This window comes from Mytilus trossulus, chromosome 1 (assembly GCF_036588685.1).
Source record: "Mytilus trossulus isolate FHL-02 chromosome 1, PNRI_Mtr1.1.1.hap1, whole genome shotgun sequence".
Taxonomy (NCBI): Eukaryota; Metazoa; Mollusca; class Bivalvia; order Mytilida; family Mytilidae; genus Mytilus; species Mytilus trossulus.
In genome coordinates, this window is record NC_086373.1 from 98947580 (window position 1) to 98960619 (window position 13040).

The following is a 13040-nucleotide window of genomic DNA, read 5'->3' on the forward strand; positions in this document are numbered from 1 at the left end:
GTCTAAATAAGAAGGTATGATAAATACTACTAGTAAACAACAACACACTAGAATTGAGCGAGATAGTATTCCCCAGATCACTGAGAGAAGATATGGTCTCAGGTTTCAGCTAGAATCCCTGAAAGTAGTTAAAATCCATAAAATTTAAGAATCCACGATAGTAGTTAGAATCCAAAAAATATAAGAATCACCATCCGTTATTTAAAATAGATATACACAGCATGAATAATAGCATAACCAAATAAACAATAAAACGTCAGACATTTCTACATCTTTTGGAATCTATATTAAGAAAATCGCTCATACAGTTACTTCGTAATAACTTTTTGAAACATATCGATTTTATTTGAAATGATAGAACATTTTTTGACTGGGAACTCACTTTTGTCCAATGACTGTGTTAGCTGCGAAAACGTAGCTCTTAATGTCCTTTTGATGATTTTTGATGGCGAAAAAAAAATTCAAAGGACAAAAGAGCTACGTTTTTGCAGCTATGACTGTGTGTAAACGTTTTAGAGGAACTAGTTATCAAAGGTACCAGGATTATAATTTAGTACGCCAGACGCGCGTTTCGTCTATATAAGACTCATCAGTGACGCTTATAACAAAATATTTATAAAGCCAAACAAGTACAAAGTTGAAGAGCAATGAATATCCAAAATTCTCCAAAGTTGTGCCAAATACGACTAAGGTAATCTATACCTGGGGTAAGACAATCCTTAGTTTTTCGACAAATTCAAAGTTTTGTAAACAGGAAATTCATAAAAATGACCACATTATTTATATTCATGTCAACACCGAAATGTTGACTACTGGGCTGGTGATACCCTCGGGGACCAAACATCTACCAGCAGTGGCATCAACCCAGTGGTGTAAATAGTTATCAAAGGTACCAGGAGTATAATTTAGTACGCCAGACGCGCGTTTCGTCTACATAAGACTCATCAGTGACGCTCATATCAAAATATTTAAAAAGCCAAACAAGTAAAATCAGAGACAACTCAATAGAGCAGCGATCCCTCTCCTTTTCCTGCATTACTGTGACATTTACACAACCAAAACTATCTGCCGAACTCAGAGGCGTATAAAGAGGGGGCCGCCCCCTTTTTGTGGGAAAAAATGGTTGATTACTTAGTATATAGGAATCACTGAAGCAGCCCCGCGTATAAATTTTACTGGATCCGCCTCTTGAACTTATAAGTGCATGGTACTGTCTCATTTTAAAGTCATTTTCAAAACTCAATGGTAGTATATTAATAATTGTCTAATTCATCGATTTTACTAGCTGTTTCTCCGTATAATATGACTACACCAATTATCTTCCAACATCTAGGAATACCCTTTGACCTTATCCATTGACATTCTCTTTATATGTAGTTTTTCATCTCGTGTATACATAATGTTGAAACTGATATTATAGTTTTATCCACATTATCTGTTATTCCGTGTATATTGTGACCACTTGCTCGTTTGTTCGATTGTAATACCGAGTTCAGTGCTAGATAGGATGATGATATACAAAAAATCAAGTTGAGTTTGTGAAACCCAGAAAAGCAAGGATTTTTTTTTAACAAGTAGTGTTTAAAATACTAGGTTACTGATATGCGGCAAGATTTCATATGATATTTGCACACTGCTGTACATTATCAACAAATTGTTACGTCGCTATCTGTAAAATGTATTTATATACCACAGATCTTCTATCAACACTAATGCACATTAATCGTGGAGGATAAGACGTACGGTACATCGAACGTGGCAAGGTAAGTTCACTAACATTCATAAACTTTTTATATTTATTAGATTGCCTTTTATATTATACCATTTACATACATGATGTGTAAAAGGATCTACAAGATTTGAAGTACATTAACCTCTTTTTCAAGTATAAGATGTGTTGTTTCGTAAAGAGAGGAAACGAAAAGCACTTGAAAACAATCCATATTTATGATATAAAAGTTTGCATAATCAAAAAAGTTGCATTATAATTGAATGACACTGTTTTAAGCACCTGTTCCCTTCTCCCTATTACGATTTCAGATTTAATTTTCGTTGACTTTTAGTTTCGGGCCCCTAGGATTAAAGTTGTAGCAGCTGTCACACGTTTTACACCATACATATATTCTAATATTGAGTATTAATGGCATTTTCGTTTTTTTAACAATCAACTAGCATGTGATAGTCACACACCAGTATACAATTTAAAAGGACGAGCATTTAAGCCACAGTGTCGCTATTTAAATTTATATTACGCTCCGTATTTTGTGATCCAACTTCAAAAGCATATGCACTACCCTTCTAACTCAATGTTTAATCGATCATTAGAACACTTCAACCCGTATATTGGAGGAAGACAAAAAAAATACAATAATATGCATCGCTGCACGTGTGACTGTGTGAAGCATCGAACGAAACGTCTATTTTAACACCAAATGGCGTATACAATTTCTCTAAATAATTTATTGCTAAAAATTATCTTAATACAAAATCAATGATTTTTCAAACTAAAATGATCCAGAACTACGAGGAAGTGTAAATTAATAGTATCACTCTTTTTCATTGGTGGCTGGCATGGTCAAAGTCAGGTTATTGAAACCAATTAATTAGAATTTGATTATTGACATATTCATACAATCTTAATGTCGAAAACAGATTTTATATACTTTTTGCCAATTTTACATCCTTTTGTCAAATTTTGCATGAAAACCACTTCAATTCTATAATTTTTTTTATTTTGGTTCAAAATGTCTTAATTTTTTTTTTCTCGATTATAGCTTTTAGGGTCACTAGTTACGAGACATATAAACAATTTATAAACTATGATAGCTATTGTTCAATTATTAATGAAAGTGAAATAGTAAAATAATAATTCGCTATTAGCAGCCAGTATGGTTCAATTTTGTCAAAATGAGCTAAGAAACATTGATGATAAATTTTTCACTTGCAAGTGAGTAATTTGACTTCATTGAACGTATTCATCTGAACTTCAATTTAACCCCTTAGCTAGAGTTTGATTATGCATGATTGATGCGTGTTTGGCTATTAAAAGTAATGAATGTCAACATTGACTGTCGGTTGTTTTCGGGGTCATCTCGATAGTTCATTAGACCAACGCGTCCAGACATTTCCAGACAAGGGAAACATGCTCTTCCTCAATAAGTCAATTATACTCATGAAAGTGTTGAATTTTTATGTTTGTATTTTTTGATAGAAATTTAAAACTTTTTTTTTATTATTTGTAGGATCACCAAAATTCCATTATTCATGAAATTAAAGCACTAAAGAAGAAGTATGAATAATTCATGTACCGAAATTCGTGTAGAAATTTATGTTGAAAAGTCAATACTTCTGAGAGACAATTACTCAGAGGATGGAAAAATTATCAGCGTAAGGGAGACAATTGAGTCAATAGATGAGTTTCTAGTAGAAAAAGGAAATACGTATATTAAAGAAGCAAAAAACAATGATTCAAGGCCAGCCTTATGCAACAGAGGGTCCCAAAATAAAATAAAATCTGACAATCATACAGCTCAATCACACAAATTCGCCGAGAAAAGACTTGACAAAAGACGAGCGAAAACAACTTCTAAAGAGAAAAATAATTCGGAAAAAAGAATTTGTAGCGAAAGTGATGTTAATAGCTGCTCATCATCTTATTTAGAACAGGAAAACAAAGACGATGCTCTTATTGGAAGACCTTATGCCTTTCAATCACTAAGTACAACTTTGTCGGAACATATCCAACAACTAGTTAACGATACTTCAGAAAATCTTCAACAAAGAGTTATTGATACAACAGAAAATACACAACAACTTGTTAACGAAACATCAGACAAAACCCAACAACCAATTAACGATACTCAAGATAATACCCAGCAACTAGTTAACAATACTGCAGAAAATACACAGCAACTATTTCTTGATACAACAGAAAATGTCCAACAACTAATAGTTAGGAATACATCAGAAAATGCCAAGCAACTAGTTCGCGATACAACAGAATCTACTAAACAACTTATCAACGATACAACAGAAAGTAGTGAATTAACTGAATCGTCAGATAACGATGGATCGTCATCAGGATTCTTCTCGGACGACGAGATGGAATTCGACGATGGAATAAACCAAAGAATAAAATATTCGAAATTCCTTAATTGTAAACATAAAACCAGGCACGTATCAAAGCGGAGATCGCTTGCAGATACATTTCACAGTAAAACGAAGAGTATTAATAAAAGACAACGTGTTTTGAAAAGTAATGCAATTTTCACTGTAAGTCAACACCAAACAATTTTGGACACTTCAGATCAAACACATAAAGTTCAGCAAGGTTGTATTAACGTTATCGGAAACCTAGACAATATGAATATACAGGAGACATGTCTTGATACTATGATTTACATATTAGATCATATTGAATGTGAATGTACAGAAGATAAGAAATATGAACTTCACCATGCAAGTTCGAGATCGTGTCTCAGCAAAAGGTGTGAAACCTCAACCGTCTGTTCAACAGGTAAAATAAATCTAGCACGAGCTCTAAACTGATAATCATTATTATTAGGAGATTTTTTATTTCTGAAATAACTAAGATAAAGACCAAATGAGCGGGCATTTTTCTTCTAGAAATCATTTACTGTATACAAACTTTAGCTATAAGAGGTAACAGATTTTGAGTAAAAGATCAAATAAAGAAGTAGAAATACCAATAATGAATGCATTTTTAATCAATACTATTTTTTCTTCCAAACAGGTGCATTTGGTAATAGCGTCGCAGATAAAACAACAAGCATCGAGTCAAATGAAATCATAACAAATTTTAAAAACAAAAAATCACATCTGATAAAGAATACAGATGAGAAATCAAACTGTAAGAAAATAGATATAAAAAGGGAAATCGATGATTTAGAACCAGGGGAAATTCGAGACGAGGTCGACTCAATTAAAAAGGACAAACGCAAAACTTCTGCTCATCACAGAAGTAGTTCATTGAAACGGTATTTACTAACAAGAAGTAGTAAGTATGTAGGTTATAATCTCCGATATAGTTCTCGATATATTAGAGGACGCTACAGTAGAGGTTTAAGAGGTCGACGACCATACAGAGGACAATCTCAGTCTCACCGATCATTGTCACGAGGTCGCTCACTACCTCCAAGAGAAACACAAACAAGCAGAAATACATTTGATCGGCTTGATTATTCAGAAAGAAGAGATGCAGACTATGAACCCAATGAATCTACAACCGATCAACACGACCTGAGAAATAGAATAGAAGCAAATGAAAGACGACCATACAGTACAGAAAAATCATCTTTCCGTAGTTTAAGACCCTCGCTGTACAGAGGTAGAAACTATTCACGGTACGGAACATTACAACATATGAGAAAACCATACGAATCTGTGTCAGATTATATAAGAAAGTACAGAACTTTCGAATCAAAATGTGAAAATGATACTCCGTATGAACATTATCGTTATCCATCGACCGAGGAATCGAGAACGCAATATCGATATAGCGAAGAAAGGGAAGACTATTACAATCACACCGCGATACTAAAAAGTACTGACGAAGAACGTAGTAAAGACAGTATTTATACAAGGCCTTCTTCTGAATGGAGGACTCCAGAAATAAGAGCCCCTAGTTACAAAAATTTAACAATAACTCGTCGATTTTCTACTGGAGATGAACGTTCTAATTATACACAAAAAGAGAAACGAAATTACCGATCACACAGTGAATATTTTGAAACAAGTCCATATAAACATGATAGATATATACACGATGAATCTCGTAGAAAATCACCTGGCCAACGCGTGGAAAGGGCTTCAAGAGAGCGTGCATCGTCATATAAACGTGAAAGAAATGATATCAGAAAAGAGGAAAGAGAATATGATAGAAAAGAGTCCACGAAACATGAGAAACAAGTGTCAAACGAACGAGAACGAAATTCTTCTCGCAAATCTGTACCAAGAACAGATAGTCTAAAAAGTAAAATGTTTGAACAGGTCAAAAAGGATATAAGAAAGAACCGACACGCAACAGACGAAAATGGAACTTCGTCAGACGAGAAGGAGGTTAGAGTTTCGTCTGTTGTCACAATCGCTCCATCAAGTCAACAAGATCTTGCTGACAAGACCACAACGTCGCCAGAAGACAACAAACAGAAAACAATTGTGAACCCTGTTCCATCATTCAAGAAAGATGCACATATGAAGTGTTTTGATCTTATCAGAGAAGCGGCATTCAAACAAGCCGTGCACTTTTCAGAAGAAAATTGGGAAAAGTATGCCAAAAGAAAGTTTTTGTTCGAAGATGAATTGGTAGAACAACTAGAACGAAATTACGACCGCTATCTTTATTCTGCCAACGATTTCCAGCAGAATAGCTGTGGTCCATTGCCAAGGTTCGTGTCTGACGAGTTGATGACGGAGGCAATAGTTAATACATGGAAACAGCCACAAATGATTGCGTCACTAGACAGACAGTTTCGAGAATTTGATGACATCATTGGTTATGTTGGATATAACATTCCTTGTTACTGGTGTGAAATAATTTTTTCCGAAGGGAAATTTGTTCGCGCATTTCCTGTCCTTGACCCTATCGGACATAGAGATGATACAATGTATTGCCAAACAGACCAGTGATTTTGTATTTACAGACTTTTTTTTCAATAAATGTCTTCACATTTGATACATTTCATTCGATATTTTAGCATGAATTTGATTCAAGGTCCAAAAACCATTTTTACTGTTGTGGATCTTGAAAGATGTTCCTTTCTACAAAACAAGTCTTTTCTCAATCAAAAACATACTTAAAGAAACCATTACTGCAGATTAAACATTTGTACCCTATTTGTGTTGCCATTTTTATATGTAATATATTTATTTTGTTACATTATTTAAACATTGATTAGGAAGAAATGTTCACCTAAAAACTATAATATTTATCAGAAAGAGAACAACGATTATGTAATGATACACATTTTTATCATGTTATTGATTTATGATTAAAGAGATCTTTATTGTTGTATCATTGTAGCAATGGATAATTCGCCATGATATGTTGTCTTAATACATTTTATCTTTTGGATCTGTTAGATATAATAAATACCGATATATTTAATTGTTTTGTTGTTTTTTCTGTCCCATCCCCATCCTCTTAAAAACAAAAGATCAGTAGACAAGACAAGAAAATAAGCAGACAAGAAGACAAACCGAACTGAAAACAAACAGTGTATTAAAAAAAATGGCAGCTGCAAGTAAGATAACAAGTAAATGTAGAAATAAAACATATTTTGACCATCGAAATAAGCAGCCAGGATGAATGTATTTTCTTTGCAGTTTGTTATAACATAGTTATGACATAACCTTTTACCATTAACTGTTAATGTGTAGCAAAACTGTCTGCAGCTGCAAGAGATTAATAATGCAACGATGAATATATCGTCTACGTGGCTATTTCTAGTTAATGAAAAGGTACTGTTCAATTGGCAATGATGATGGTGACGTGTAAACATGTTCTGCCGATTCGTATACACTATTCAATATATATGTCCAGAAACCTTTTAGGCGTTTTAATCAATAAAAAAAAAAACGTGTTAAAAAAATCCTTTGGTCATAATAGAGGTGCAAATTACTTGATTTCAGTACTTTTACAATCCTGTTTATCAAAATTTTTCATTGAGTTACTTGTGCAGAAAGTGATAAGGCAGAATTGATTTACATCAATAAAGTGATATATATATAAACTGATTGCAAATTTATTTGCTGCAACTCATATAAAACCTTTTTCTCGAATGAGGAAGGTGGATATGCTAGGTATTCTTACTGGACCTGTGATCTGATGAATAAAGCCCTTATTTTTTTCTTTTGAACATTTAATGTACATTTCGGCAATAAAGTTTATCGACAGGTTGTAGATAGTCCTACGGGCACAACATGTACCCCTTGAGGGGCTTACTTGGTCCTGTACTGTTATTAACCCATAAACCACAGTTTATGGCTAAATTTAGCAAAGAACTGTCTTAAGTACATTTAATTGGTATATTCAACAACACTTTCCGTTATTTTGATTTATTTCGTTACACCATCAAGAATTCTTTGAATATATTGCTGAAATTTGAAATTTGAACAAAAGGAACTTACTTTATTAAAAACAAATTTTAACAGTAATAGCTGTTCTTTCCTAGTTTTAGTATTTAATAAGTGATTTCGTTACTACAAATTACTTTAAACATTTACTATTTTTTTCCATAGATACAAAGATTTTATTTGTAAGACTTATTTCAAATGGAATAGCACAACATCAGTTTAACGACATAACGAGATATAACTTTACCACAGTGTCTACAAAAATGCAGAATGACATATAACTTGAACATAATACCAACACAAAAGTGTTTTCTTTTTCTTTATCAAGTGCTGTTCTCTAAAAGTACTTGCTTTGATGTTCGCTTTGTGTATATTGTTCAAGGTTTTAACTTTAAAACGTTGGTATGTGGTTTACAGTTTGATTTAGAAGAAATACCGACATGTCTTGATAATACAATTAATTATATAATTACTGACACAATTTCATATCAATAGTATTGCAATTTTCATTTTTATTAAATACCTCGAATATAATTATTACAAACCTAATCTTGAACAATATTCTGTTTTTTGGAATTTTTTAGAATCTACCTGTAACGTCACTTTTGTGCGTCGATCTAGTCGGGTGAAATACACCTGCGAGGTTCGGCTGTGCGGTTTTTATGTGCTGACCTAGGTTGTTTTACGTGTTTGTTTTAATCTGTAGTTAGGCAAGAGTTCGGTGTTGACATGTGTATTAATTATATAGTCATTTTTTTTTTTAAATCTACTGTTTGCGAAAGTATGAATTTTTCTAAATACTAAAGATTTTCTCATCCCAGGCTGATAACCTAAGCCGTATTTGGCACAACTTTTTTTTTTCGAATTTTGGGTTATCAGTGCTCTTCATTTTTGTTTGGCTTTCTTTACTATTTTGATCTGAGCATCACTGATGAGTCTTGCGTATTAATAGTTATCAAAGGTACCAGGATTATAATTTAGTACGCCAGACGCGCGTTTCGTCTACATAAGACTCATCAGTGACGCTCATAACAAAATATTTATAAAGCCAAACATTAACAAAGTTGAAGAGCATTGAGGATCCAAAATTCCAAAAAGTTGTGCCAAATACGGCTAAGGAAATCTATGCCTGGGATAAGAAATTCCTTAGATTTTCGAAAAATTCAAAGTTTTGTTAACAGGAAATTTATAAAAATTACCACATTATTATATTTTAAACCTGTTTAATTTGATAACTATTAGCATGTCTATTATTTTGTTTATTTGTGCATTTCTCTGTCCTGTATGTTCTTTCATTTATTTGTAATATTCTCCTGTCATGAAATGTTGTCATTTCAGTTTATATTTAACATTGTCATAAAAGCGGGAGGTTTTGCTAGCCACAAATCTAGGTTTAACTCACCATTTTTATACCAAGTCAGGAAAATGGTAATTTTTATCTCATAGTTTCGGTGTGTGTTGCATTGTCGTTTGTTTATTTGTTGCACTTTAGTGTTTCGGTTGTTTCATTGTTTTCCTCTTATACTGTGAAAGTACTTTAATTCGTGGGTATCAATTTTCGTGGTTTGAGCAATATTTAGATGTTCGTGGGTTTTTAAATTCGTGGATTTTAGTTTTCCAAAAATAAAGAAATTGAAAAGCCTTTAGAAACGAATGTTACAATTAGTCTGGATTGTACCTATATGTTGTAAAACATTTGGTTAATAAAAAATTGAATTGGAATGAAGGAAATTGCAAAGTAAACACTGACCGTGTAAATCGTAGTGATAACACTAATTAATCCATGATAAAGTGGTCAACAGATTAAAGACCATCAGAAGTGTTAATTAGGCCATAAACATGTCACCTAAAGAAAACAGTAACATAAACAAATGCTATAAACGTATCTTGAATTGGCAAATAATTCTTATCAAAAATCAAGCCCAGCATGAAACTATTATTTCCCGTATGTTCGAGAACTATGAGGATATAAAATGAACACTTTATCATACTACTAGCATATAAATACCGTAAATCTATCTTTCATTGATGTAAATTATTTTTAATGAGAATTAAATTATCAAAAGTTGTACAGTTTAGGTTATTAAAGATTAAATGGGTATAATCCTACATGCAGATGTAGTTCTGTGACTGCTATTAAACTGTTTTCAGATTTGACTTCATTCAATATATTCTCTAGATCATATCTGTAGTCAAACCTACCGAAGGGGATTTTTCCATGTCTTGATTTGGACAATGGTTGTTTTATTTCGTTGGGCACTTAAATTCGTGGATAAAGTCATCAACGAAAACCACGAAAATTGGTACCCCACGAATAAAAGTACTTTCACAGTATATGATTTGTTTTCCTCAGTTTTAGTTTGTAACCTGGATTTGTTTTTCTCAACCGATTGATGACTTTTGAACAGCGGTATCCTACTGTTCCCTTTATTTACATCGATCAACTGATGTTGAAGAACGAATTTTTCATTTAAAATATGTTTATCTTTAATTGCAATTACAACTTGATAATTTCACTTTCCTTTCTTTAAAATTTTGGCATTTTTTTAGAAGCACCACCAATACAACATTACTAAAAAAGTTTTGCCATAATCTTCAACCAAGATTTCAGAAAACATTATAACCTTTTGATTATGTCATTACCCCAAAACAATTCATGAAGGACCATGAAGTGAAGAGTTAAATTGATAACTACATATATAACAAAAATCAAAGTCAAAATGTAAGCTTTTGAACTCCTTGTCAAGATACCACAAGTAGACAGGTGAGAGAGGTCAAAAACATTGCAACAGCGAAAAACCAAAACAAAATCCTGTCCAAGTTGTCACAAGTTCGTTTAACATCTTCTCCAGAAATCTTCTTGTCGACCTCCATATCTTCTGAATGTTTTTCTTTGAAAACTGTTACTTTATTCTTATTACTGTAACAAGTTATTTTATTCGTGAGTCGACAAATTACTTTCACCCAAGATGGAGGGCTTGCGTTGTTGCTATGGTGATTTATTCTTAATTGTATGGCTGTTACTGCTACAATGGCTGTTTCTAGTACCATCATCGCCTTCAGAAATATTGCTATTACAGAATTATCCGATGATTCTGGGAGATATGACGACAAAATAAAGGTATAAACTGAAAATGCAAGGTACATTGTTGTTGTGTAGGATATTTTCTCTCCGCTATCACAAGGAATACAAAACGTGAACAGATCAAGCACGGCCATCATGACTACAGGGAGAACAAATTCTAGAAGGACTCTATATGGTTTGCGTTTGATGTATAATTTAAACTGAGCTCTCTGTTTATTGTTTCTATTTATTATTCTCGACTTTGTTTTTTCTATTATCCAATCATCTTTAACTTCCGTAACATCTGTATCAACAACTGCAGAGTCAATCCAAATACCATCACCATTTAGGAATATGAATTCAATATCACATGACTGGTTATCAAAAGGATAATATTTTACATCGATAGCACACTGGGTTTCAAACCACAGAAAGTGTATCCAAGTGACATCCCCATTCTTCCCTACTTTCAACTGTTTCGACTTTGACTCGGAATTGCCTATAGAAGCTCGTCCGTTATGAATTCTTATATCCGGTTTCCAGATCGCTTCTTCTGGTACAAGAATCTGGTTAATGTCATGAAAATGCGATTCATTCCATGTTAAATAATTGTCATTCCATTTGATTTTCAGTTTTCCCGAACCAGATATGCTTTGACTTTTTTCATTTACTTCGTCAACTTCGTGAAAAACTAGTTTAAAATCTACAGCTAAAGACTTTGAAAAATCCAGTGACGGTCTGACATCTTTATCGTACGTTTGAAATAAAGTTTTCTTCAAGTTAACAACATCTTCAGCGGAATATCCCATACCAGTTCCAATTAAATTTAACACATTCAAAAATACAAGCAGCAGCATCATATATTATGTTATTTTGCAGTCACTGTTGTTGACTGTGGTACGTTTAAAAATGAGATGAGGATGAAAAGCAAGTTTTAAAATACAAATATTTAATAAGATCCATTAAAATAATTTTAATTATCACAATGTATACATTTAAATACATTAAAAGTTTAATTTAATTTTTTCAAACATGCACTACGAGGCCATTTATATAAAAATGACATTTTTGTAAGATTTTGTATAGAATTATTCATTTGGAAAGATACATAATATGATGTAAAGAAAATAAAAGTGTTTAACGTCATTGAAATATTTAAACCTTTAATGCACTCTTGGAGTAATGTTATGAAAATTGATGACTTTTCTAAAAAAAAGATCACAATTAATAAGTTATATTTGGTACTAGTATATATTTTCAGAAACTATAGAGCTTGCCATTAAAAATATATATTGTTATTACTGACATTAGATTCTCATTGAACGGTAAATATGAATCCCAAGTCCAATGAAAGCAAATGTAAATGACTATTAGCAGTTAGTTTGATTTTTTTTTACAAATAATTAACATTAAAGATCATTAAGATGAGAATTGTCAACATTCCAATTTACCTGTGCAATGCGGTTAATGAGGTAAAGGTGTGAGATCTGCGCCATTGAGACAGCTCTCTAACGACAGAAAAAAGACAAGTGTGACAAGTGCCGAGTCAGTCAAGAATAGGATAATGATGTATGACCAACTGTATTTATTACACTCACGGGGTCACATTGTATAAAAGTTGTCCAGCAAATTCTCTACTAGAAATTGAGTATTAAAAATCCATATCAAACATATTTTTCTTTTCTTTTTTAAACATATTTGCATATCATCGAAGAGTTATGAAGTGCTTGATTTATGTTGCTGTTAATGGCATTTGCTTCCCCCCAAAATGCAACCTTTATGATTTTTTGATTTTTTTCATCGAATTAACATTTTGCTGATGGACTATCACTCCCCGAGTGTATCATCAGATTGGTAGTCAGTACCTCGGTCCTGACAAGAG

The 13040-nt window shown here is 32.7% G+C and overlaps 2 protein-coding genes across 2 annotated transcripts; one reads left to right on the top strand and one right to left on the bottom strand.

Annotated features, from left to right (window-relative positions):
* Positions 1–1364: 1364 nt before the first annotated feature.
* Positions 1365–7126, top strand: LOC134693128 (uncharacterized). The gene is made up of 3 exons (XM_063553838.1): positions 1365–1763; positions 3243–4516; positions 4754–7126. The coding sequence occupies exons 2-3, from the start codon at positions 3292–3294 to the stop codon at positions 6646–6648; spliced, it is 3120 nt and encodes a 1039-aa protein (XP_063409908.1). The 5' UTR covers positions 1365–1763; positions 3243–3291; the 3' UTR covers positions 6649–7126.
* Positions 7127–10836: 3710 nt separating this feature from the next.
* LOC134705182 (neuronal acetylcholine receptor subunit beta-3-like) lies at positions 10837–12015 on the bottom strand. Its single transcript, XM_063563943.1, has one exon. It carries the CDS (start codon positions 12013–12015, stop codon positions 10837–10839), a length of 1179 nt encoding a protein of 392 aa, XP_063420013.1.
* Between the last annotated feature and the right edge of the window lie 1025 nt (positions 12016–13040).

What these genes read in the sequence shown, in the direction of transcription:
- LOC134693128 (XM_063553838.1), top strand. Translation starts at nt 3,292, where the DNA reads ATGAATAATTCATGTACCGAAATTCGTGTAGAAATTTATGTTGAAAAG. An exon ending in CTCAACCGTCTGTTCAACAG is followed by an intron (nt 4,517 to 4,753) that starts GTAAAATAAATC and finishes TCTTCCAAACAG; the next exon opens with GTGCATTTGGTAATAGCGTC.
- LOC134705182 (XM_063563943.1), bottom strand. Translation starts at nt 12,015, where the DNA reads ATGCTGCTGCTTGTATTTTTGAATGTGTTAAATTTAATTGGAACTGGT.